The 26,958-nt window shown below is 34.0% G+C and overlaps 1 protein-coding gene across 1 annotated transcript in view; it reads right to left on the bottom strand.

The window, feature by feature from the left end:
* CCDC102B (coiled-coil domain containing 102B) overlaps nt 1-26,958 on the bottom strand; it is a 223,938-nt gene that overhangs the window by 75,414 nt on the left and 121,566 nt on the right. Inside the window, exon 4 of the mRNA XM_012657576.1 lies at nt 26,625-26,834. Coding sequence (XP_012513030.1) covers nt 26,625-26,834 — 210 coding nt within the window. The remainder of the gene's footprint in view (nt 1-26,624; nt 26,835-26,958) is intronic.

The following is a 26,958-nucleotide window of genomic DNA, read 5'->3' as shown; positions in this document are numbered from 1 at the left end:
TAGTACAGAAATGTTTTGGGAAACAATGAATTTGGCTCTTTAGATTTTTTAAAAAATAAGTGGCATTATATTTGCCATTATAAAGGTTAATGCATAGTCTGTTTTAAACATGGGCTTACCCATAAAGCTCTTTTTCAGGTTTCTAAATGAAATAACAGTTAAGAAAAATCTTATATAATGAGGAATGTGATCACTCCTACTGAGAATTCATTAACTCGTATATAACAAGCTTCTTTTTTGAAACTTTCGAGAGCAAATTAATACATAATCAAAGAATTAGTAAGCATTTCATGTAATGGACTATGAAAAATTGTTCACTTTCATGAGGTGATTTTCCCTACATGTAATGTGATTCATTAATGTAAAGAAACAGCTGGGTTTAAAAGTGGAGTTATCTGTGGAATCCTTTTGGCTATTGCTAAATAAACAAATAAAATAAATGAAAAACAAGTATGTCTCCTTCTTTACTTGTAATAAATTTAAAAATCTAGAGTCATACATTTCCAAGAGACAGATATTTATTATAATTGCTTAATATCTGGAAACTTTCATATGCCAAACAAATATACAAAAATTCGTCATTAAATATAGTTAGGCTGAAATATTTATGCTTCTTTGTAGTAGAATTCTTATTCCACTAATTTTATTTCAAACATTACTAAATTCCTTTAGTATTATCTGATATGTCATCTCCATTTGTCTAGTTTTGAGAAAGACCTTACTATCTCAAAGTTGCAATACTGAAAAAACGGTGTTTGAATTTTTGACCTGGAAAGAATGGAAATCAAACTTACCAGATTATGTTATAAATAATGTTGTCAATATGGTCATTGAATAAACAGATTTATTTTGTGGTAGGCAAAACTATACAACAGAATTATCAAGACTATATGCTCAAAGGATTCAGCATTAGTCATAGATTTATGTACTTTTGTGGAGTGAATTATCTAATAGTGCCACTTAATAAAAGGATAGTAAGAGTCTGCATGTTGAGTGCATCGGGGTAATTTTATTAGAGTTTTAATCTTTTGAAAAGAAAATGTAAAATATGGATAGGATGAGGAGATGTTTTACTTAAATGGAAAAACAAGGCTGTAATGTGCCTTAGGAAGAACTATATGAATTATAGTGCTATATGGAATTCATTCCATGAAAGAGAAACGTACTTATAATTCTCCATAATTTTTCAAAAATTCACTGACAAGATCTACAAAGATGGAGTATGGGTTACGTTAGAAGGAGCTGACACAGAGATCCACACATCAGTTCAACAAACAGTTCAGGAAATATTCACTAAATACCCATTTTGTGATAGGTACACATCTATGACTTAGAATTTAAAGATACTAGATAGTTAACAGAATTTCTTCCTTTTGTTCCTGGACCAACAGCCAGACTACATTTCCCAGAATCCCTTGCAGTTAGCTATGGTCATGTGACTGCATTTTAGCCAATGAATATGAGTGGGAGTTTCCTGCTATGTCCATGCTTGGTCACGAAGCCCTCCTAAGGATACATTCCTCTATCTCTATCATCTTCTGCGGGATGCAAGCAAAAAACAAGAACAAAGCCCTAGAATAGTGTTTCTCAACACCCCCTGCCCCCATTACTATCTTTCCCAAGCAGTCTTTTTAGACATCTTTTTTCCAAATCCTCCTTCCCCATAAAAATTTTAATATCATAGGTACACTGTATATCTGTTTACGTACTGTGGCCATTTGGAGGACCACAAACATCTAAAATTGTTTTCAGCCTCCCCACGACCAACACACAAAAACAGTCTTCATCCTCACATTGAGAATCCATGCTCTGCAAAATCACAAAACAACAAAATGAGGTTTCGCGGTCTAAGACTGCTAAATGAGCACAATATTAATTTCAATATATTGAGTCATTATACATTTTGGATCCAATATGTTTAGAAGTTTAGCCTATCCTAAGTACAAATGTCTTAAAATGTATTTATATAAAGTGCAATAAATACCTTGCCTTCTTAGCTAGAGAATCCAACATTTGGCCAAAATCAATAATAGATGATAGAGCCCTCATTCTATAATGACAAACAAAAGGTAAATAATTTTTGTGGACAATAGAATAGTGACTTTCAGATCATATTTGCCTTGGAAAAAACAAAGTCTGATCACAATGTCATCACGATGTAAGTTTATCTACTCAATTATTAGAATTCCCTCTAAAACAAATACAAGGGATTGGTGGGGGCTATAATGCTAAGCTTAATTACTGCCTGGAACCTCATTATCTCACTGTCCTCAGAGCTGACTCTCGCAAACCATTCAGCACGTCATAATATATTCAAAGAGCAGATATTGCTTACTTTAAACACAAAGTAAATGAACGTAGTAGTAAATATATTCTGCAATCCAAATAGTCTACTTTTGAGTTTCCACAAAAATGCAGAAGTCTATCAAAATTAAATAAACTTAGAATCCTTCAAGTTCGCATTTACCATTAATTAGTTTTAGAATATGAAATGCAGCATTTAATTTAGGTTACATAAATGAAAAATAACAATAATTATTATTTTATAATTTTAAATTTAATTATGTTATGAATAATGAATACTTCTTGAATACAAATTGTCCTCAGATATATTTAATTAGGTAATGAAATGTTATATACTACTTCTTATTACTTTGGCCAGTTAAAATTCTGTTATTAATGTTTTCCTCCAATTGTTTTAATTTTTGAAAAATGTAGGTAACTGAATGTTCACCTGAATTTTTTTCAACTAATGATAATTTATGTCATGTTTTTAATTGGAGGAGAGGAGTGGCATATTTCCCAATTCATCTATTCTGGCTTCATGGGTGTGAAAAATATATTCAGCTCTAATGCGTATGTCCCTGAGGGGAAAAAATTATTGAATAAAAATGATTCTTTGATTTTCTAAGTATACAAAAGTAGTATCTAATTAAATTAAGTATAAGAAAAATCTCTGCATAGAGTTTGCATTATGACTAAGGAAACTGTGATAGCCTAAAAAACAAAATGTAAAATCTACTTAAATTTTAAGATGTTTGCATTATTTCAATGTAAAAAAACTAAATTTACCTATAATGCCTCTAAATGAGGCATGTTATAAAAGTAAAATAAGAATAATTTAGGTGTTCTCTAATAGTTTAAATAAAGTTGACTTTTCAAATAAATCACTTGTTCGTTTGGAAAAATGTGTGTATGTGTGCATGTAACTGCTATCATGATCTTGTGTTTGCTGTAGGTTTCCTGACATTGCACCTTATTCCCATCTATTTTTAAGCAGTCTTTTCTAATAAAATATCGCTAAGTAACCATAGATTCATTTGTGAGATATAGAATATTAAAGCAACCATCCTAAATGTTGATTCCTGGAAATTTTCAAAGGAAATTTTTTCAAGCAGTGCTAACATTTTTTTGATCCTCACATTTATACAATTTGCCAGTTATGCAAATAACTGGCTTCGTGTAGTTTAAAATAGTTATTCCCCAGCAGAGATGGAGCAGAAGACCAGAGTCCATGACATAAGGAATTCAGCACATCCTTAATTTCAGCCCCATTCTTACCTAGGCCATGTGTTTCTGCACAACCCAACCTGCATAACCAAATATTGCACACCTGACTGCATGTCATCCACTCATTACTTTTCTACTACGGTGCCATTGACTAAATTATTCTCCTTGTGCTACTTACTGTTAATGATTTGCCATATATTAAAATATTAAAGGAGTAAGTCAGTGAAATCTGCCTCTGCTATTATCCTGAGAACACCTGTAATAAAGAATAGCCTATAAACGTAGGTACACACATCTTGCATGCTTTTATCAAATAATTGTGAATCAGAGTATCTGGATCCTTTATGGATTGCATTGCCCTTTGTTTGCTTGTAAATCTTTCCAGAAAGATCTGTGTGATTATCAAAGTTTAGTCCCAGAAAACTTCTGGTGTTAGAGGAGAAATGAAATAAACAAAAAAATAAACAAAAAACAGATGCTAGTATACATGGCAATGCAAATACTTTTACTTTTTATTCTTAGTATTGTGTGATAATTTACTATTTTCTCTTCACAATAATAAATTTTATCATAAAAGTGTTGAAGATAGGGCAGAGTTGGAGATTCTAAATATATCACATATATTTATATATGTATATTACATATACATACACATAAATATATGTAGTATGTGCATATATATGTATAATTTGTTTACTTTTAGTAGCCAAACCATGTTCCTCTTCTTCTTCATATAACAAAGGTAAGGTCCAAGAATATTTTACCAAATTAACAAAAATTCATTGTCCAAGAAATACTTAGAAGTTATTGAGATGGTTAATGTTTGAAAATTAAGAATGAAATTAAGTTGATGAAATGGCTGGACACACTAACTACCAAGAAACTTTAAGCAAGATGAAAATGAGAAGACTAAAATTCCAATTTAAATTTTGTACCGTTTTTAAGGTTTACCAGTCTCAGGCCTCCTGTTGTTTCTGCCTCCCCAACGGGGAAAGTGAAGCTGAGAGAGTGTAGCAGCAGCGGGGGCTGCCATAAAAGCTGTTTTCTTTCCTCAGTAAAACCAATGCAAGGGCAGTCTGTCGGAAAACTGATGCTTTGCTAAAGTGGAAAACTCAGCAGAAGGATAAAATTGTTCCATTTCAGGTAGAAAATTCTGTACAACCTTTCCATCCATTTGGTCAAAATTGAAGATTTTAGTCTTAGGAGACACTGAAGGGTGAAATTAAGCCTTTACTAACTTTGACACTCCTGCTGTGTGGAATTTGGGAGAGAGGAAGGGCTTCTGTTAGGCCACGTTTTCTGCTCAAATTACTGAGAATTCTGCTCCAATCTAATAAAACTGAAACTGAGTTTTCGACATCTTTCCAGGTGTAAAATATATAACTTATAACTCCTGACCTTTAGTTGTGATGATTTAAAATATATTTGATTCGAATCCTATATAGGTCACTGGGCACAAAATCCCAACCAATCTTCCAGCCCGTCTGCTTGTTGCCTCCATAACCACCACCGAAAAGCGCACCTGTTCTGCCACGTCATCGTGACCTCCAGCCTATCCACCCTATAATTTCTCCACTACTTCTTTTATTATTGAACTAAGATACCAGGACTCGCCATTTCAACACTTCGACTTTCTTGCCCTACAATAATCTGTTGTTCCCCTTTATACAAAACCCAGATGTTTTTTTCAAAATCCACTTGCTCAGAAAAACATCAGTTTTACTCTGCTCCTCAGCATTAAAAAGGCTCAAGTCTCTCTAATCAAAAAACAAAAACAGAAACAAAAACAAAAATTACCCTACTACCCAATTATAAGTATTATTATATTTGTCATTTTTTTGAAAATCTCATAATCAAATGTCTTAAAAGAGTAGTCTATAACAGTTTCTTCCATTTCTTCACCTTCCGTGCCAATCTATCCTTATTCCACTCCCATCTGGTTTCTTCTGCCTGTTACCCCTCTGACAAGCTCTCACCAAGATCACAACCAACTTGCATATTGTAAATCCAAAGAATATATTTTATTCATCATTTTATCTTTAGGCAGTATTTGGCAGAGGCTATCACTTCCTTCTGCCTGGAATCTCCATTTTCAGGAAACATCACATTTGTCTGATTTCCTCCTATTCCTCTGGATGTCTCTCCTCAGCTTTGTTTCTCAGCTCTACCTTCTCTAAGTCATCATCAAATATGATTATATTTCTGTAGGATCAATCTCAGTCTCTTATTTGTTCTTCCTCCACTGTTAATTAACAGCCTTTCAGTTTCCCATAGGATTGTCACTCATGAGTCTAATTTCTGAAATCTATACTTATAATCTAGACAATGTTTCTGATGCCCAGATCACTTAATATTCAAATCCAGAACTTAATAACTGAAATGTTTTCACCCCAATAACTGATAGTGTTCAATCTTAAGGATAAAAGGTTTTACTGAATTATCTGTTAATCCTCCTGAATGTCCTATAAAGTAGGCATGATTATTATCACCATTTTACAAATGAGGAAACTGAAGCTTAGATAAAAGAGGTGCCCAGAATTGCACTTAGCAGGTGGAGAAGCCCAAATTCATACTAAATCCCAATTTTTAGTTCTTAACTATTACCTAACTGCTCATTTAATATCTGCAAATTAGATGCTCTGTGTGCTTCAAATCAAACCCATTTGAAAGTGATTCGATGGATTCTCCCTTTGTCCCACCAACACACAAACACTCCCTCTGCAAAAATCCATTGCATTCCCATTGTATGTAATCTCATTTACTTCTGTAAAAAGTGCCACTTTCACACAATTACATAAGCAACCCTCCCTTTGTTCTCTCCCTGAATACTCCTTCCTAGTCCTTCAGTTATCTGGAATTATGTAAGATGCCTCCCTCCAGTGGGCTTTACAACGCATGAGGGTATTTTTGTCTTGGTTACTACTATATACACAGAAACTAGGAGAGTAGTTGACTTCCAAAAATGTTTACTTGGCTGACGACCTAATTGTATTAACTATTGATATTATATAACATACAATTATTGAAATTTTAAAACTACAAACCACTTGTCAACATCACTTCTGAGAATTATTTGGTCACTTCTCAGGTAGGAAAATTTCAACAAATATGATATCATATAATGAATAAAATAGACTAAGTATATGAAGACAGGAAACAGAGGAGTTAAAAACTGTTGAGCATTAAGTCTAAACTCTACTGGACAGAAACTAACTATATTTCATTAATATAGTATTTTTTGTGCCTACTAGAGTACCCTTGCATTATAGCTGTGATTAAGATACTTGTTGAATTAATAATTAAATGCTTAAATAATTCAATGAAATAACTTTCATGTACCAAGAATTGTCAATGTGTTATATACATATTATTTAATGCTCACAATATTCTTATGAGGACTTTTAATCAGGAATGTTGGACTTCATGAGGTTAAAAATCTATCCTGATTCTGGAACCAATATACATCTAAATTTGAAGTCCACATTCTTTCTCCCGCATCATGCTACTTGCCACTACAACTGACTCCATTATCTTAGGCTCAAATATTTCCCAGTAATATAAATGAAGTTTCAAACAAACTCTAAGCTTTTTCTCACATATTATATGAGCTTTGTATCAAGCCTTGGCTAAAGAATATCATTAGACATGTAAAAATCCTAAAGAATGAGCTAAAATATAGTATTTTCCTGATTCATTTATACCTAATTTTACAATTTTTGCTCAAGGTAATCATTTGTAAATTTTAATTAGCAACAAATTGTCTGTCTATACTGTATTTTATTAAATAAAGAGTAAAGAATAATGATGAACACAAATTAAATTTGTTCAAACCCTGAAAGGAAAATTATTTCAAAAGTAAAATTTATCTTCAAAAAGATAAGTAAAAAAAAATCAATGCCACCAAGATATTCATTACATGATGAAACTTAATAATAACAAAAGCCATTTATGGAAACGATAGCAATAATAGTCACTTTGGAAATATTTTAATATTACCATTGATATTCATGACTTTTAATGTATGTGAAATAACACTGAGACATCTCCTAACTTCAAATCAATTAAACAATTATGTCTATTGTAGTTGTTTCTAAAAGAGAATGATAGTCTATTTAGCTCCTACCTCTAAGATAATATCATTTTTTTACTTATAAAAGTAGATAACAAGAATGAGTCAAAGAAAAAATGATAATAGAAAATTTCAACTCTTTTTTGCCTTAATGGATGTTTTATAAATCTTTATAGGTATTTGAACTCATAATCTTATTCATCATTGCTGGCACAAAAACATAACAGACATTTAAAAAGGCAGAAGTAGTAGTTAACATAAAATTGTAAATATTGAGATTGTATTTGATTAAACAGTTTAAAATATTTTTAAAATATATTGATATTTTCTCTCAGTTACCTCTTCAGTTTACATTTTGAAGTTTTCCTTGGTCTCTCATATTTAAAAATAATCTCTATTGCTATAGCTATTTTTATGATATCCAACATTAAGAAAGGATCATGAAATATTCCTCTACCACCTTTCTTACTGAATGTTAGAAGAAGCCATCATCTATCAATCTTGGCCTTTTTTCTTTCCATTCTGATTTCAATTTTCACAATATTTTGCTAATTTATTATTCTTGTCGGAGGAAACTCTAAAATTAATTTATAAATATAATATTGATTGGAATATTTCTGTCTTGAATGATTTGTTTATAAAAAGCAAAGAGATGTCAAATAAGAAGTTGGTTTGTTATTAATCCTTTAAAAGTGTCTCATAGATTGTTTATGGATAACATGCTACCACCAAAAACTGCGTTATTAGAACTAGCATGTGTGTATTGTGATGGTGTTCCCAATTCAGTGTTCATCAGCGGGCTTTGTGGCCGGCAGAATTGGTGTGTCTACACATGGACCAGTGTGATATCTTCCCATAGACTAGCTCAGAGTAGCATCTTCCTTCCAATTTTTAAAAATTAATACTGCTCATCTGAATTATAGATAAGTACACAAAATATATAAGATGAAATATAGGTTTTATTTTATATAGGATGAAACAATTTATGTCATAGCTTAAGAAAGCATTGGCACACAGTAAGTAAATACTCATGAAATAAGAACACAGAGGTGTTACTAACCTTGCAAAAGAGGGCAGGCTTTATGGTCAAGAATGTCATGAAAAGAAACTGAGATGAAGGAAGGCAAAACCAAATCCCTGACCTGGTGCTCCTTTTTCTGCTTTGCTAATGCCCCTTTTGAGCTTGCCATGGTTCTTGGCCCTGGCTGAATATTAGAATCACCTGGAGAGAGAGGCCAATAAAAAATGCTAATTCCACCACAGCAGGCCAGATTGATCAAATCAGTTTCTCCAGGAAGTAGTATCTGAGTATTTCTTAATAATCTCTCCAACAATTTTAATATGAAGCTACAGTGGAGAACTAATGAAAAATATAGTTTTCATGTATTTCTATGTATTTTATAATGTAGAAAATATAGTTTTCTCAGAGAAGCTGTGGAGGGTGATAGGATAGGAAGACTTAATAGAATGCTTCTCTATAGCATTATCAGAGAACTGTAATTTTTGAGAATATTTGTCCTTCCTGATATTTCCACGCTTCCTCTCTGAGTACCTTAGTATTTAATATGTAGAAGTGGTTCCTAAGATGTGGTCTCCAGACCAGCAGCATTAGCATCACCTGGAAACTTGTTAGAACTATTTAGGTCCCATCAGAAACCTGCCAATCAGCAAATCTGGGTGTAAGGAGTAGCAATTTCTGTTTTAACAAGCCCTCTGGGTGATTCGGGTGGCTCACTCAAACTTAAGAACCACTGGGCATAAGTGTTTGTACAATTGGGCTAAGCTAAGCGAGATCAAGAAAATAATCAATTTATTTCACGCTTGACCAAAGCCTCGAGTGAGAACTAGCACAGGCTTACGTGCAAATGGCAATTGGAGTCAAAGTCAGAGGTTGGTAGGGGGGCCTACCAGTCATAGCCCCTTCACCTGCCTGCCTCCCTGCCCAGGACATAGAGATTTTTTTTCCAGTTTGAAAAGTGAAGAGTCCAGAGTGTTTCGATGTTACTCTTTTGTTGACATCACCAATCAAAGCTAGATATATATGGCTGTATAAGGAAAAAGTGAGAAACAGATACCTAAAAATAGATCTGATGAGTGCTGGGAGGCAGCAGGGAGCGGGGGCAGAGAAGGAGAGACTGTACCACAGGATCAGAAATTTTAAGACAAATTACCATAAGATAGGCAGTTCAGTAACTTCACTCCTAGGGGAATTTCTTGGTTGGCAATGATGCCACCCACAGCAATAAACATGGAACAAAACAACACTGTATGGAAGTAGCTCTGGGACAAACAGCAAGTTTTGTTGACGATGGCAACAGATCCCTTGCACAGTTAATAAAGTAAAAGCATTTCCCCTAGGATGCACATATTCATTTTCATGAATCCATCTACTGCAAGAGCAGGCTCACCATGTCTCAGGATGGGATGCAGTCTGTGTTGGAGACTACTCATGTGTGATACTGTTTTCTAGGTGATATAAAGACAACGAGCTTAATACAACTGTTACCAGGGTCTCCTTAAAGTCTCTTTAATTTCTGGTTTGCAGGAAGACAACATGACTCAAACAGTGCTTTTCTTCACTTTTCAGTGCTAACTCAGGTTGGAATACCGGTTCCTTTACTTATTGACTGTTACTCAACCTCAAAAGCGTTTTGGTTTCTCATCTATGAGATGAGGATGATGAAAAAAACTGCTCTTTACAAATTTCTGTAATTCCATGTTTGTACTGTACCTAGCACAAAGCATTGTACATACTACATGTGAAAGCTATTTTCTTATTAAATAATAAATTGTTTAATATTATTTATAAAATTAATTATTAAATAAAATAAAATTATCATTTTAGCATCATATATGCTTTGCATAGTTTGCATAGGTATTTATTGTAGAAATATAAAAATGCATACACAATTTTATATAGGCTGATTTCTATATTTCATAATAAATATACATATTATATACATTTTTATGCCCATGGGATATATATTTTTATATCTGGAAAAATCATCTTGGGAGTTAAATGATTCTCTAAGTTTTTATTAAAACAGAATGGGAAAAAAGAAAAAGAAAATACTCTGTGTGTCTTTGGATATATTTTAATTTAACAGAGGCTCTCTATTGTCCTTTATTTGGAGTAGAAGGCAGGATGGTATAAGGGAAGGAACATTGGGTTTTGAATCATACTGACTCATTCACTTTAATATATTGAGTATTTCTTGATTGTAAACCATCTGCAAAGGCAACAGAGATTGGAAGACTTAGTAATGTTAGGCTTGAGCAAATCACTAAACCTCTCTTTCAGCTTCCACATTTGTAAAGTATCAATAATAAAATTTATATGTCAAGATTATAGTTAGGAAAAACCCATAGAACCAATATAAGCAACTGGTTCATAGCAGGTGCTCAGCAAGTAACTTATTTCCCCATAGGAACCTTGTTTGTGTTCCAGCTCCATAAACCCTGATTCACCTGGACAAAATGTCTGGGTGCAGGTGAGGATAGGTTTCAGTAAATAGACCACATGTTCATGGAGGAGAAACCTGGGAGAGCAGCAACCCCCCGCACCTGAAGAGGAAACACCCGAGACTTCAGGTGGCATGGGGAGAGAGAGATGATTAATATTCAGCACCACAGCCTGGAAAAACAATCACCTGGTTCACCTGAGTCAAGCAGCAGATGCAGCTGAAAATATGACTCACTGCAGTGTTTGTCTTCCCCATCTTGGTCTTACAAAAACATAAAAGCCATGTGGGCACGTCTTGATGTACTGTGCCTTATACTATCAAACACAGCTCATGAAGGCAGACTTCCCTTGTGCATGTACAGACACAAGGACTGGGACAAACTTATTTCATTCGGACTGATACAAACTCATGTTTCTGCTGGCCCCCAGTTGGCCTTGGGTTATGCTATGCATGGCTATTGAAGCTGCAAATATTTGGTGATTCTGTTCATGTGAGCTTAAGCCAATCAATGTAATACTGACCCAAAGCAAGGTCAACAACAAATCCCAAATTGGAGCAATCTGTGCCCTCACTGAGACAGCACAAGCCCTAGAAGCTCAGCAACCCTTGTATAGGTTGTAATAAACAATCAATAGTCTACATCCTAGTTGAACAAGGAGGAGAATATATGGTCATCAATACATCCTGTTGTGTCTGGATCAATACAGGGCAAGTGGAACAGTGCATATGTACTATGAAAAAAGAAGTGCAAATGTTTATGTGAAATAAGACCCACTACTCCCCTTGGGGATTAGCCTCAAGTACTAAGTAGGGTGAGTCCAGGATCCTGGGGTGCATGGCTAAGGTCAATAATGCTGACTGGCCTTATCTTACTAATTGAAATTCTATTTATAATGGCACTAATCAAGATTATTATGAGACAAATCGAACGGCATTGGACCCAGCCACCATCAGAGAATCAAATCCAACTCTCAGAGTAGTGGCCTTGTATTAGTTTTTGCTGTGGCAAATGATGACAAACAGTGGTTTAAGCAAAATAAATTTATTTTAGGATTATGGAGGTTGGAGGTCTGGCATAACTCTCATTTGGCTAAAATTGCATTTTTTTATAGGCTCTAGGGGAGATTTGCTTCTTTGATCATTCAAGTTGTTAGAAGTTAGTCCCTTGCAGTTGTAAAACTAAGGTCCTCATTTCCTTGCTGGCTGTCAGTTAAGAGCCTTTCTCAGCTTCTAGAAGCATCCTGAAATCCTAAGCTCATCCCCACTCTCTCTGTCTTCAAAGCCAGCAACCGTCTTCACACAGCAACAACAGATCAAGTCCTTCTTATTCTGCATCTCAGTGACCAATTCTTCTGCCTTACTTATCTACATTTAAGGACCCTGTGATTACATTGGCCCCATGAAGGTAATCTCCCTATTTAATGTCAACTAATTAGAGGCTTTAATTCCACCTGTGAATTCCTTTCATCACATAAAGTAACACATTCACAGGTTCCAATGACTAAGGTGTGGATATCTTTGGGAGCCATTAATCTGTCTACCATAGGCACACACACTTCTAATAAGTGCCACCTTGTTCATTTTCTTTTTAAAGTAAGGTTTATTTTCAGGTTGTATTCCAGTAAAAATAACTCTTTGCATTGCTATGGTAAAGTGGAAAATAATGACTTTAGTGGAGCATGTTTGGAATAAAAACAGACAAAGACATAGAGCAAAATGTAGCACTTCTTAGGTAAATAAATAATCTGCAAGTATTTTGCAGAGGATGTTAAAAGCAAACATCCAAAATAATAATTTGATGCAGGCTTGATAATTAAAGAAACTGAGCTCTTTCCTTAGCATACACCAAGAATAATCTGAATTGATGGATAAAGTCCTTAATACAAGATAGAAGGGTACTTTAATCCCAGCGCAAGTAAATTTGGAGAGAGAGAAATAACAAAACCTAAAGATAAAGCCACTAGAAAAGGTCACAACACGACAATTCCCTTAGCTACACTAGCTCAGTGTAAAAGCCAGATCCTTCCCGAGAAGTAGTCTGGAAGTCGATTTAGAAGATCACATGACTGTTTTCTCAGTTTCTTCCCTGTCATTTCCACAGCACATGAACTTTTGCTGAGTGTGGCAGCTCCCCAGGCTCACCAGCAATCATCGAATTCTGGAAATTCTATCACCACCCAGGGGACCGTAAGGCAGTGGACGCAGATTGGAGAGCCCCAGAACCTGTTCACTTCCAAGTATCTCTTCCTTGGAGCCAGGGCTCTCCTTCCACCCTGAAACACTTAAAATGGTGTCGGAAAAAAAAAAGAAAGAAAGAAAGATGGTGATTTTGTGAACAGTGGGAGGTTGACACACAAGTCTGCTGTATCTGGATCCCTGATTCCAGAAAAAAATAATTATTTCAAAATCCCTGACTGTGCCATCTCCTTGCTTCCTACTGGTTTCAAATGAAGAGAAATATTCCACTTGGCCTGGGAAGCCGGCTGAGGCCAGCGCCTCTGCCCTCCCAGGCTCTGCCTCAGCATGTCTGCACTCGCTCCTCTCTCCAAAGATGCAGGGCTCTTCTCAGGACCTTGGACCCCCACTGATCACAAGGAAGGCCCCTCCCTAATTCAGCCCATTCTGGATGCAATGCTCTTGCATTGCTCTGTTCCAGGTATCCATGTCCTCTCATCTCTCTGATCTCAGTCTGAATCATCATTTCCTGGAAGGAAGCAATGCTGTGACTCTACTAATCTGTATCATTGAACAGAGTCACCACTACTGGCTTATTTGCTGATGATTTGATTGGTTGTAGTCCTCTCCACTTGACTGTAACCCTCATGGGGACAGCAGTTACATTGCATATTTTGCCAGCATTATAGCCCCTATCTACACTGTGCGTGCCTGAAACATTCCTCCACAGCTGTTCTAGCTTCCTTCTAGTGTTCCCTACTGTAATGCTGAACATCTACATTTCCCCAAACCTCCTGAGCTAGAGCTCCAGTTAAGAGAGAGCTCCAGATGCTGGAAAAGAGATGTGCTCTGGCAAGGCTTGGATTGGGAACTGACTGGAGTAGAAAGAGGCAACAGGAGTCAAAGGGCTGGCAGGCCTAGTTCTGTGGGAAACTTCCTCATCCCCAGGTCGTAGCTAAGGCGGCGTCGTCACAGAGCCAGCAGATGGAACGGTGGCATCCTGAGCCCTGTATCTTACTGCTGTTTCCTAGAGGGTATCCATTCTTCAGGCTCACTCAAGATAGTCCACTGGGAGTCATCCCAACATGCCCAATGAGGACTTGGTTTCCCCAGGTCTTCCAAATCATCTAATTCTTGGTATTTTATATGTTTCTGTCCTGTATCTACACTCTGTTTTCTGCAACCAAACTCTGAGTGATTCAGTGTTAAGGAAATATTTGTTGAATAAATTAATAAACAAATGAAAGAGAAGATGCTATCTGAATTTACATGAAATTTCTTCTACCTGCAATAGATAAGATGAGATAAATTGCACCTTTTATAAAATTATGTCTTATTCTTCATTTGTTCATATGGTAGAAATTCATGGGAAACAAGTAAGGAGATGGACTGCAACATTTGCAAACTCATACTGCCTGTACATCATAGGAAAAAATGAAAATCATTTTACTTCAGTTTGAAAAAAAACCTTTATCAATACTTCCTTTACAACTTCTAAAGCTAAAAACTGACTGAAATTGATTTTTTAAAATGGACTACATGCCTAATAAGCAAAATGTGGACAAGACAAATCTAATACAAAGAGGAATGAGAGAGGCATTGCTTATACAGTACAAGTTAGGATTAAAAGTAATAACTCATTCAAATAAAACTAGAAAACAGTAAGACTCAACTAATTCTCTGGAGAAAAGGACAAATCTGGGTTTTAAAAATTTGTGAATTCAAATTTTATGTCTTTTTTTTCTATATCACATATACAGCCAAAGGGCAAAGTATAATTATGAGATATTCATTAATATGAGCAAAAAACACTTCAACTATTAATACATCCACCCAAATTGTGCCAAACAAACCTTTTATTTGGAAAAAACTGAATTAATTGTGTCTGGCATAAGGTAAGGTAGAATAATTAATTTTAACTGGCTTAAGGTAGAATTATTCTTGCAATACAGACTCAGCCAGTTAATTATTTGTCCATATGCTACACTCTCCACACCTGCCTCACCTTGGCTTGGTAGACTTCTCACATTTCACTGCTCTTCCCAGACACCGTCAAGGACAACGCCCCTAAACAGCCACCAACTTGACTCCAGGTCAAAGAGAACCAGAGTTTCAAATATGAGAATAGCAGATTGGAAAATATATTTTAACTGTAATATCTATTTAAATATAGCTAGAAACTATATAAAATATCCTTGAAAATATATCATCTGAGATCGCCATTAGTAAAAGATACGCATCACAATCATTGTCCTCTCTAAAGCTGCACAAACACACACATGACACACACTATTTAATAATGCCAAATCAGAAATACAGTGAGAATCCATCTTGGATGGGTTCTTAAAAACTATGAGTTAATTGAAACAAAGTATAATGAAACCAATTTTACCATAGGCTCATTGATATAAACAACCATTAAGTTCCTACAGCATATTTCTGGCCACAAAAACATCACCAAACTTCTAAATAAAGACCCAAAACATTTCAAATATTAAACATTGAAATAAATATGAGTTATACACACATTTAAGAAAGATTAATAAAAACAAGAAAGATAATTACCCAATTTTTGATGAATCAGTTAATGACGGTGGTCATAATGGTGGGGGGTTAAATCAAGGAATAAATGTTTGCAAAGTGGAAATTGTAAAGAGCACCTCCTGCTGCCATGCATTTGGAAACAACCACAAATATGGCGAGCTTGCTGAGTGCATTTGTACGTCATAGTTTATTGCAGTGCACCTACATGTTTAATCCTATACTTTATGAATTTTTATTTTACAACAATTTGTATTCGTTAATTCATTTTCCAACCGTCTTATTCCAGTTCAGAGTTGTGGGTAGCTGGAGCCTATCCTGACAGCTCAGGGCACAAGGCGGGAACGAACAAACACTGGCCAGGATGCCCTTCCCTTAGAGGGAATGCTCACACACTCACCAGCACTCACTCAGACTGAGACGGTTTAGGCAAACCCACAAACCTAATGTGCACAGCTTTGGGATGTAGGGGAGAAACCTGTGTAGATGAGGGAAAGTATGCAAACTCCACACAGTGACCCCATCTAGGAATCAATTTTTTTCCCATCAACAGTATAACAAAATTACATTATTTGAGGACCTGCTATAACCTAAAATCATTTATAATTATTGCAAAGGGTATTATAATTTATATTGAGGACATTGGTGTTGACTTGTGGTTTTCCAAATTTTATTGCACATAAAAATCACCTGTGTATTTGTTTTAAAACATATATACACCGTGTGCCAAGTTACATCCCTACTAATTCAGAATTTTAATTTTAGAAAGCTCCCTATCTGGTAGAGATAGGACTATGATCTGACTTTTAAAAACACCACTGCAGGAGATAAGAATATCTTATGAAAGCACACTGTCTCTATTTAAATTCATTCTTCTACTGGAAGCACATAGAGTAATATGATTTCAGAATAATAGAAGAGGAACCGAATGTGAAATATAAATGTGATTTATAATTACACTTTCTTTAACTATATTGACTTCCTATTCACCTTGCGTTAAAGTAGAACCACCCTCACACACACACAAAGGAGCCATGTAATAGAAAAGTAAATCAAAGTTGGTTAAAAAGCGAAGAGATGAATCTTGCTAGTTACTGATATATTGATGCTTCCTCTCTTCTGCTTTCCTATAATTTAGAGAGAATTAGAAAGGCTGCCAAATGCTGTGGGTATTTAAATACCATTAAAGTAAGCATAATAAAATGAAGGGGAAACAGAAAGCAATGGCCAGTAGCAGAGAAATATGAAATGAAAAATCTCTCAATTATGTCAAGAACATATTAAGTTCAACTTTGTGAATTAAAAAGAAATAAATACAGCAAGTGGAAAGAGTACACTAAGCTATATCAGAAGCCAATAGCCATTTTAATAAAAACAAACTGAAATTCCAAGGAAATATTACACTGTACTCATGAACCCAAATTAGTGACATTTATCTAAATTCCATAGATCAATTTTGGAAAGCACAATAGGATTGTGGAATTTTGGGGTTGGACAGATCTCAGCTGTTTATTCCAAACTCTTCTTTCAAAAATTATGAAACTGAAGTGCATTACAGAGTATTCCTTGCCCAAAATCACTCAAATATTAAGTATGGATCTATGATAAGAGCTTCATTCTTTTGTTTTCCAGCCTCTGGTCCCATTTCCCTGTTATATATGAGTTAAAAACATTCACTGTTTGCCATTTTTATTGGATGATAAAACAACCAAAACAGTGGTTGAAAAGAGTGTATACTAACAGCACATTCAAGACACTGTCATCATATAAATAAGTTCAGAGCAAGTATAAAAGCTAGATTAGTAGTTTTCAATGTCTATATGGTGACAGATTCCACGTGAAGTGCTTGTTAAAACATATTTCTAGGCCCCACACCTAAAGTTCCTGATTCAGTAGGTCAAGGGTGAAGCCTGAGAATCTGCATTTGCTGATGCTGCTGGTTTAGACACATTTTGAGAACCAGGGGGCTAGATTGGTGGGTGAGTGAAAAGCATTAAACAGAGCTTAAATGCTTTAATACATGTTTTCCTTTATATCCAATTGTCTAAAGCAGTAGTTAGGGAGTAGCGTTTTACTGATTATCAAAATATAATATTTTAATAAAGTTTTATTTTTAATAAAATCAGTTATTTGCTGCTTTCTTCTAACCTAGAGCTGCCACTGTATAGGACTAACTTAACTTGTAGAAGTTCTTCTCTCCAGAACCAAATCGCAAAATTGAACTTAATCAAGTAGACACGTGAAGTAAGTAAATGAGATCAATGGACTGCTTTGTGCATGCAAAGAAAAATGTAGTGAGTTTGGTTTATGTCATACTATTGTTCTTGTAGAGATTTGCGAAATGTTTTTTGAGTTTGGTAGCAGTTTTCACAAAACCAAAATTGTATTAAGTTAATATTACTATATAAGTTTATCCTGACATTTTGGTTCTTAGAGTTAATTTTCATTTTTCATCTTCAAAATCTCAAAATCTCAGCCATTGATTCTCATGCCACAGTGCCCATCCTGGCTCAAAGTGAACATAATGCCTGAAGAAGAAAGAGTTTAGAGGACGCCAAAGACAGCACTAAAAACAACATAATTTGGATGAAGAGATGATTATTAACTTCTCATGCTGTTTTTGAAATTCTTGAAATTTTAGTACTAAGCTTTAATTATTTCTACAGTGAACTGGTCTTGTTTTCCTACTTTACTTCTAGGTAGAAGGCAACTTTCTTTTTTGGGAGCCATATGTTCCATGTACCTTCAGCATACACCCCTATCTACGTCTATCAGTCTAGACATTCCTTGTGACCCATGGTCATCCTATATTTTCTGTGGTCATTCCTAAAACTTTATAACTTTGGGGAACAATATAAAATTACATCATTCTGTCATGTCTTCATAGGTCTTTTTACCAGGATGAACTAGATCTTGGGCAAGTTAATTTAATTCTAGTCAAATTTCTGCCAATTCCACTGTACTATCTAAAGATCCTAAGGAGGGTTACTGTTCATTTCCATTTCCCTGTCTTTTAAATAAAACATTTTATAGAAAATAATCTACTTACCAGCATCCCCTCAAGGACTTTTTTTCTGGGATTTCTGCAATTAGGTCTTATTTAATAAAGAAAAAAAACAACCCAGATATTATATTTTGTAGACTTTGAGTCAGAGTTTTTTTCATCCACAATGTTATTTCCTATTGAAAAAAATAATTGGTGACATCCCTTTATTGACAAGACCATCTGAGATGCCTCCACATGTAACATTTACTCAAATGTATATGCTTTTACCTTTTGAATGAAAATATGTTAAAATACTTCTTAGTAGAATCTGACTCCATAATAAACAATCTGTTTTGGTAATACTATATAGAAATGATTAGACTAGTAAATCTAGAACTTTCTTTAATATCTGGAAAAAAATAGAAATAAATGTTATGAAAGGAAAATAGTAGTTTAGGATCTTTTTAAAAAGAGCTTTTAAAAACAGATCCCATGACGTATTCCTACCTACAACTAATTGCTTTTTCTTTCGATCATCTTTCCTTATTTGTTGATGTTCTTATTGTTACAATTAATGTTGACAATTTAATTTCGTATAAATCATGCACAGAAAACAATAAAAAATAACAAATTTCTCATTAAATTAGAAAGCATCTTTTTTATTGAAGTTTTTATTCTATTTTCACAATAAAACACCATGGCCCCAAGGAAATTTTTTTTTTCTAGTATGGCAGTCAATGTGTTAACTAATTTCTATTTTACAACAGCAAAAATGTATGTGATTATTGTTTATTCCTAAATTAACTAATGATTTTTATGAGTAAAAGTAGGATTTGGAAGAAAAATAATAAACAGGGAAAACAACCAATCCATAAGTTTGCCCGCTAAACCATTGAAAGAAAATAAAATATTTCTGAAGCCAAAGTTACTAAACAAAATAAACATAATGCCATTCCCTGAATCTGGACCACTGTCAGTAATGCAGATTCATTAGGAATTGACTTTAATGGCCTTTCAACTTTTAGATTAATTCATCATTTTCCTGAGACACATCAATTACTGCCTTGTCACATTCACTTTCTGTATGTAACCTGAATAATGAAGGGATTCCATTGCCAGAACGATTTAGGAAAACGAGCTTCTGAAACACTTCAACAGAGGCGTGCAGACTGCTTCAAGGGGCTTTACTCAAAAGGACATGAGCCACTTTTCCCAGTAACTTTTCATTTGAAAAAGTATTGTTTGCAATAGGAAATACATGGACTGCATATCAACAGAAGAATTAAGTCATTACAAACAAGAACCTGTGCCATATGTTGGGTGAAGCAAATCAGCATTTATATGGAAGATATCATATAAAAAATAATGGCTGGGAATTGCAATTCTACTTTTCTTCATTACTGCAAAATCAGGACTTGTCTTGATAAATATTAAAGTTTGTGTGTTTGTTCTATTTGGTTATCATGTCTTTCTCTTTATAGTGGGTACAAACACCACTTTTCATTTCCCTTCCGCCCAGTTGTCTTCTCATATCTTTTCTCTGTCTTCCTGAACATTCAAAGACATGAACCAAAGGGAGAAAAGGGAGGGATAAGAGCATAAGAAGGGTTCAAGCTCAGCAAGGTACCTATAGTGATTTTTCTTTTTCCCAAACCCTGGAGAAGATGTTTTTTTCTTTAACTTAAGAATTACCCTTTTTCCTTGAAACTCCTTTCTATCTGTGCCTCCCTTGTATGTTAATACTAGATACCTCTTCATACTGACTTCTAGCGTCTAGTTTTCTATCAATGCATCTATGAAAACTAATAATTCACTCTTAATTTTCTAATATTATGACTCATGTGGACAAATTATTGCTTATATTATACTACATATCCCTCCATTTTTTTTTTACATTCATTCCTTTCATTAATGTTTTTGAAGGCCTAGTATGAGAAAGGAAGGATACTAGGTTGTAGGGATATATCAGTTAGCAAAAGAGAAGCAATCCCTCATCAATCTCCTAGTTGCACACATAGAGTTACTAAACAAATGATGTCACTAACAACTAAGCAATTTCAAAAACTGCAAGAGCTATTTGATACAGTCAGGTAGATCAGGAAAGGGTTTTCTAAAGAAGAAAAGAGTTAAAGTCTAAAAAATAAAAGGAAACGGGGGAGGACTGTAGCAGGCTTCGTGAGAATGGTGCCACCAGGTATTCTCTTAATTTTGAGCTTCATTAAAGCTTTAGGCTGTTCTCACTAAACACTTTTAAAATAGTTTAGGATCGATTATAATCATTATTTTAATTTTAATTTTTAATATAAATATCATAAATTATTTCCCATTTTTCATTCATTTATTTCACCCATATTAGAGGAAATGAACTATATTAGAGATTCTTTTCAGTGTTAAAAATTCACTTACACCTTTTAATCTTAGTGTAAAACTTTCTTTATTTTGACTCATGTTTAAAAAAACTCTCCTGAACCAACAATTATGTAAAATGACTAACAAAAAACAGAAGTCTTTCAAATAGTATAATAATATAATATTATAGCTAGTTCTAGATAATGAATCTTAGATAAAATAACATGGTAGCATTCTATACAACTGTTTAACTTAAAGAAAATCTAGTGGTTTATTTATTTATTTATTTTTTGCTTATTCTAAATAGATGATGATGTAATATATAATTCCTGAATAGGCCTATTGCCTATTATCAGAATGTTTATTTTTAATCTCAATAAAATTCAGACCTTTGACATAGTTTCTGTTTATGATTAATATTTAATATACTTTAAATGATTATTAAATATGTACCTCTCTCCACAAAAGCTAAGTACAAATATTAATATCAGCTAAACTCAGAATTAGTTTTGTGTCTAGTGGGTTAATTTAAAACAAAAACTTCTAATACTCTAATTTTTTACCGCTCTATTTTTTCAAACCATAATTTTTCTAGTTTTGAATGGGAATGCTAGGTAATTCAGATTTTTTTTCCAAAAAACAAGAGGGCTATTTGAGAAATGTCTACTGATCAGTTGCATTTTAAAGACTAACCAGTTATGCCCTCAAATTGTGCTGAAATCTTCAGCAGAAATATAGCATAAGCATCTACATATTTCATGTTAAAAAATGATGTTTCATGGTTCATCAACTTACTTTTATTCAACATGTGTTTGTTGTACCCCTGCTATATACACAAAAATGGCAATGAAGTCCCCAAAATTAGTAAGACAGAATTGGTTGCATAAAGCGAACTAAGATAAGTAAAGAGACCCTGGTATAATCATTGACAGGGAAATCTTGCTGAAGAATAGAGGAAGTGAGGCTTTGCTGACTGTTGTAAAATGATTACCATTGCTTAGTGTAGACTGTCTAGACCATATTATAAACCCAAGTGGAAGATTCATCCCAGCAGGTTCTGTGTGGCCAGAACAGTATGAATGCTTTCTGGGCACTGCTCTCTAGCTGGGCAGAGGTGCTGTTGTCATTCATCACCCTGTACCTGGCCCTGTCACATTTGTCTTCTTGGTCCCTTCCATACATTTATGCTCAGGAACCCCAAACTATGACTCAGGAGCCACGTTCAGCAATAGACCTTTTGTGTACCACCATGAACTAAAAATATTTTCTACATTTTTGAAGGCTTATAAAATTTTTTAAATGTGCAACAGAGACGTGGGGTTTAAAATAGCTGAATATGTTTACAATCTTGACCTTTACAGAAAAAGTTTGACTGCCCCTAATCTAAAATAACACTCTCCAAGTGTTTGTTGATGTATTCATATGTAAAGAGTTATTAAGCATGCACATCAAATAATTTATTTTGTCAGGGAAAATTGGGAAAGACTTTGAAAGGATCAACAGATATTCCTGGTAGTTGTGTCTAACACATTACTCCAGGTTAGATTATCTGAATCTGTAGGATCCCACAACTTTTAATATCTTTAAGCTATTTTATACACAACTCTGTAATTTGTAGATAATCCATAGCAATATAAATGATTCTTGTCCATGCACAGGTGGGAGAATTTCATCTGGTGACAATGTAATTTATTTTCCTATCCACTGTAGAAGAGCCAGTTTTGCATCTACTAAGGACATTCATTTCGTCGTTCCTTGGTGCCTCATTGTCTGATATTTAGATTCTCCTTTGAACTGGCTGTGATATCTTACTGGTTTCTTCATTAATTAATGGGTTAAATAAAATAGTTAACATGTGTTCATTTTATGTTTGCTTAAAGTTATGAGTTTACCCATTTTAAATGACCTTCTAAAATATACTAACTTAATTATGTTATATAGATATACTATTCTACTAATATACATTATAAACTATAAGATGGATTTTCTAACAGCAATAGCTAAAAATATATTAGTAGTTTCCACACTGCAGTGTGACATGTACATCCCACTTTTGATAACACTATAATTTTTAATACACTTAGATTTTTTAGCCATCTTGGTCTTGTAAAAGAAACCTAAAAACATTTTATAGCAAATAGTTCAGATTATTGAATCCAAATTTTCTGAGTGTATTGAAAATGTTTTTTAAAAATATCTAATCATATCAATTATTCCAATATTTATATATCTGCATATTCATAAGTATAGGTGGATTTTTAATAAAAGAGTGGATAAAAAAGGGTAGATGAAAATATACATTCTAATCATCAAGCATAACCAATATAATTTACTCTTGGCTGTAGAATCAGAGTTTCAAATGTAGCTTCATTTCTCCTCTTTAAAATTTCACTTTGATTTGCTGATGTTTTCACAAAGCTAGTTCTCAAACATCTTTTCCATCATTTAAAATTCAGGCTTCAGTCTGAGAAGAGCACTCAGTACTGCCACTGAAGTTCTCTTGTCTGATGTCATTTTGTCAGTTATGCTGATGCCATGGAACCATGGAACAGTGCCATTATTTTCAAAAGCATCAAAAAATAGAAAGATTTGCATGCAGAGGTTGTTCTAGAAAAATCTGTCATAGTGGTTTATACTTTAAAAATAGTTACCATAGAGCGGTAATTTTCCAATCTGTCCACAAAAAGTTCAAGCGTACTGTTGAATTTTTTTTAAGTTGTAAAAGATTCATGTGCACATATCCCTAAACATAGTATATAAAAGCAAATACTAGGTGGAGATTCATATTATTAGATCACTCATGTGAAGGATATTTGTTTTTGGATTCATAGTGCAATTTAAAATTGAAAGCCATTTTCTTTAAAAATGTATTCCCTAAATCTCTAAGGTCAAAAAAGCAAATGCAAAACCATGTGAAAAGTCCTCCCTCCTTGAATTAATAGGGATTTATACAAATTTTATTGAACAAGAAGATTATTAAAACTCAAGGTATTTTAAAAATCTATTGATGTGGGGATTTCTATGAGTAGCAGGTAGTTTTATGTCTGCCATAAACAGATGATAAATATGATTCGATGCAAATGTCATGTGATAAGAAATCTCACATTTCTTTTAGAGCCTAATAGTTGTGGGGTGTTTGCAGCACCATCCCTTACCACCCATTTCCACTGCCTCAGTCATATATGGGTTGTCTATACATATATAGACACCATACTCATATATGGTACTTATATACATATATATGTGGTACTCATATGTGGTAATATATTTATTTGGTAATCATGTATGGTACCTAAATATAAATATAGACATGATATTCATATATAGTACCTACATATAAATATATATGTATGTGGTACTCAAATATGAGACCTATATATATATATATGTGGAACTCACATATTGTACCTATGTACATATGTATATGTGGTAGTCATATATAGTACCTACATACATATATATGTAGTATTCATATATGTATACATGGTACTCATTCATACATGGTATTTGTATATAGACATGATACTTGTATATACATAAATTAATCCTTATTGAAGTAATGTTAAAACTACAATATTGTTTTGTTATGAACAAATCCACATTATTCCCTGGCCTTTGACATGTTCTATACACAGCTCTGATTCATTTGGCATTTGAGGGCATCAGAATCTTGACATTTTGAGATTCTGTGAGAGTCTCTGTTGCATCAAGGATTTTGATCTACAGCTGTTCCATAATAAGTAATTATTTGGGTTTCAGTAGAGAGTCTGAATTATTAAAGAAGGTAAAAATCACCAACACTACCCCCACCATCAAAATATGACTTTTACTTAAAGAATCCTATAGTCTTCTACGCAATAAGCATACCTTCTATTTGGTCAGAACTTCCAGAATCGTCCCACGTTCCAAGTTCTGCCTCATGGTAGGCTGAAGAACTACATTGGTCTCAAAGAGCCCAGGTCTGGTCTCAGTGTGCCCTGATGACAGGTCATACCAATTGGTACATATGCCAGCTCCAAACAGGCCCAAATCAACCCTCATTTTTCCTGACATACTTTATGACATTTTAATTTAACTGGAAAAGTGTCAAAATTAAATAAAGTGAAATGCTTCTTCGTTGTTGTTTCCATTCCACTTCATTCTTAGCAATCATCACAATGTTTTATTGTTAATAATGTATGTGTTTGTCTTCCTATACAGACTCTAAGCCCATGCTGGGCAGGAATAATGATTCTTTAATGTTCTTGTTACTACCATCTAGATCCATGGCTGACACAGAGAATAACATAAATAAATACTTGTCTTGTTCAAATGAATCAAATAGAAAGAGGAATTTTTATAATCAAACTGGATTCCATAGTTGAGGTAATTCTGTGCTTTTAGATGTAGAAATCTCCAAAAAAATTTTCTATGGGTTTATCGGTTGTATTTATGTCAGAATCAAACACACTATTATAGATGGTTTATGAATCTGTATAATAGGAAATTATGATCACTGACTATAACATTTAACTTTAGATATTTGCATTGCCAAGTCATGAAACACTAATGCAATTAATCTTACATTTGCAATAAATCCCTAGAATCACAAAATAATAAAGTGATATGGAATTCAATTTTTCTGTCCATTTAGCTTCTAGAGCTCATATGAGTATAAATGACTTATATAACTAAAAATATGAACTTACAAAATCTACTTTTTCAAACTGTTACAGGAATTGAGTGAAAAATAGAATTGTGCATTAAGATGCTATATATACTTCAATGGAAAAAAGTGGAAAGATGTATATATTTTGCAGTGTACTGACACTTAACCACACAAATTATAAGTCATCCAGTAAAAGCATATTTAAGAATCTGTAAACTATTTATAAAAATAAAATTCCATCTACAGCATTAACTATGGCTTGAGGATAAGACACATGCAAAACAGCCTAAATTTCCCGAAATCAAATTTTGAATTTAATCCTGGTTTTAACAAATGCCATTGCCTGTAAAAGCTATTTGAAAAAAATGATGCATATAATAGACTCAAAAATAATTGTTCTGAGACTAAATAAAAAAGAACCAGAAGACAATGAGCCTCGGCTGAATTTGAATGTTTACACTGATACTTACCACAGCTACCAACAAATGCTTGTTGTATAGATGCTCAAATTAATGGAAAAATATGTTTATTGAAAATCAGATCAATTGCTTGGAAAATGCTGAGACAGAGCTATAACAGGAAACAAAAACCACAAAAGTCTCTTTCTTACCTTATTTTTTTTTCCTTCCCTTTGGAAATATTGAAACTGGAGGTTTGTCATATTCTAACATGTTTACCCCAAATTTGACACATTTTGTTTCAGATGCATGAACAACATTATTTTGCATCACAGTGGAACAAAGAGCAAGCTGTACCAGTTATTAGATAGCACAAGAGGAAATATTTAGATTTGGAGGTGTGTGAAAGTGAAGGGAGCATCTGCCTGGATGTTGGGTAGGGAATACACAGTTACAGAACATGTGGTCCAAGGAGAAACCATACCTTGTTTTTCTCTTGTAGATCAATTTGTGAAATCTTGAAATCAGGGTCTTGAGAGTTTGCACACAATCCATTTTTCCTATCCAGGAGCTCTTCCATTTCTTTTACCCGGATCTTGAGCCTTCTATTTTCTCTCTCCAGATCTTGTTTCTCTGTTTCAAGTATTTCCCTCTTGTCCCACTCCAAGGCATTTTCAGCCTGCAATCTCTCTAGCTAAACACAGAAAATACAAAAAATAGAAAAAAAGCAGCATGTAGCATTCGTAATTCCCCAAAGGTAAGGCATCCAGCACACAGGCCCCTTAGATTTTTTAGCCATCTTGGTCTTGTAAAAGAAA

Source organism: Propithecus coquereli, unplaced genomic scaffold, assembly GCF_000956105.1.
Source record: "Propithecus coquereli isolate 6110/MARCELLA unplaced genomic scaffold, Pcoq_1.0 Scaffold55, whole genome shotgun sequence".
Classification (NCBI taxonomy): Eukaryota; Metazoa; Chordata; class Mammalia; order Primates; family Indriidae; genus Propithecus; species Propithecus coquereli.
This window is presented reverse-complemented; position numbering and strand designations above follow the sequence as displayed.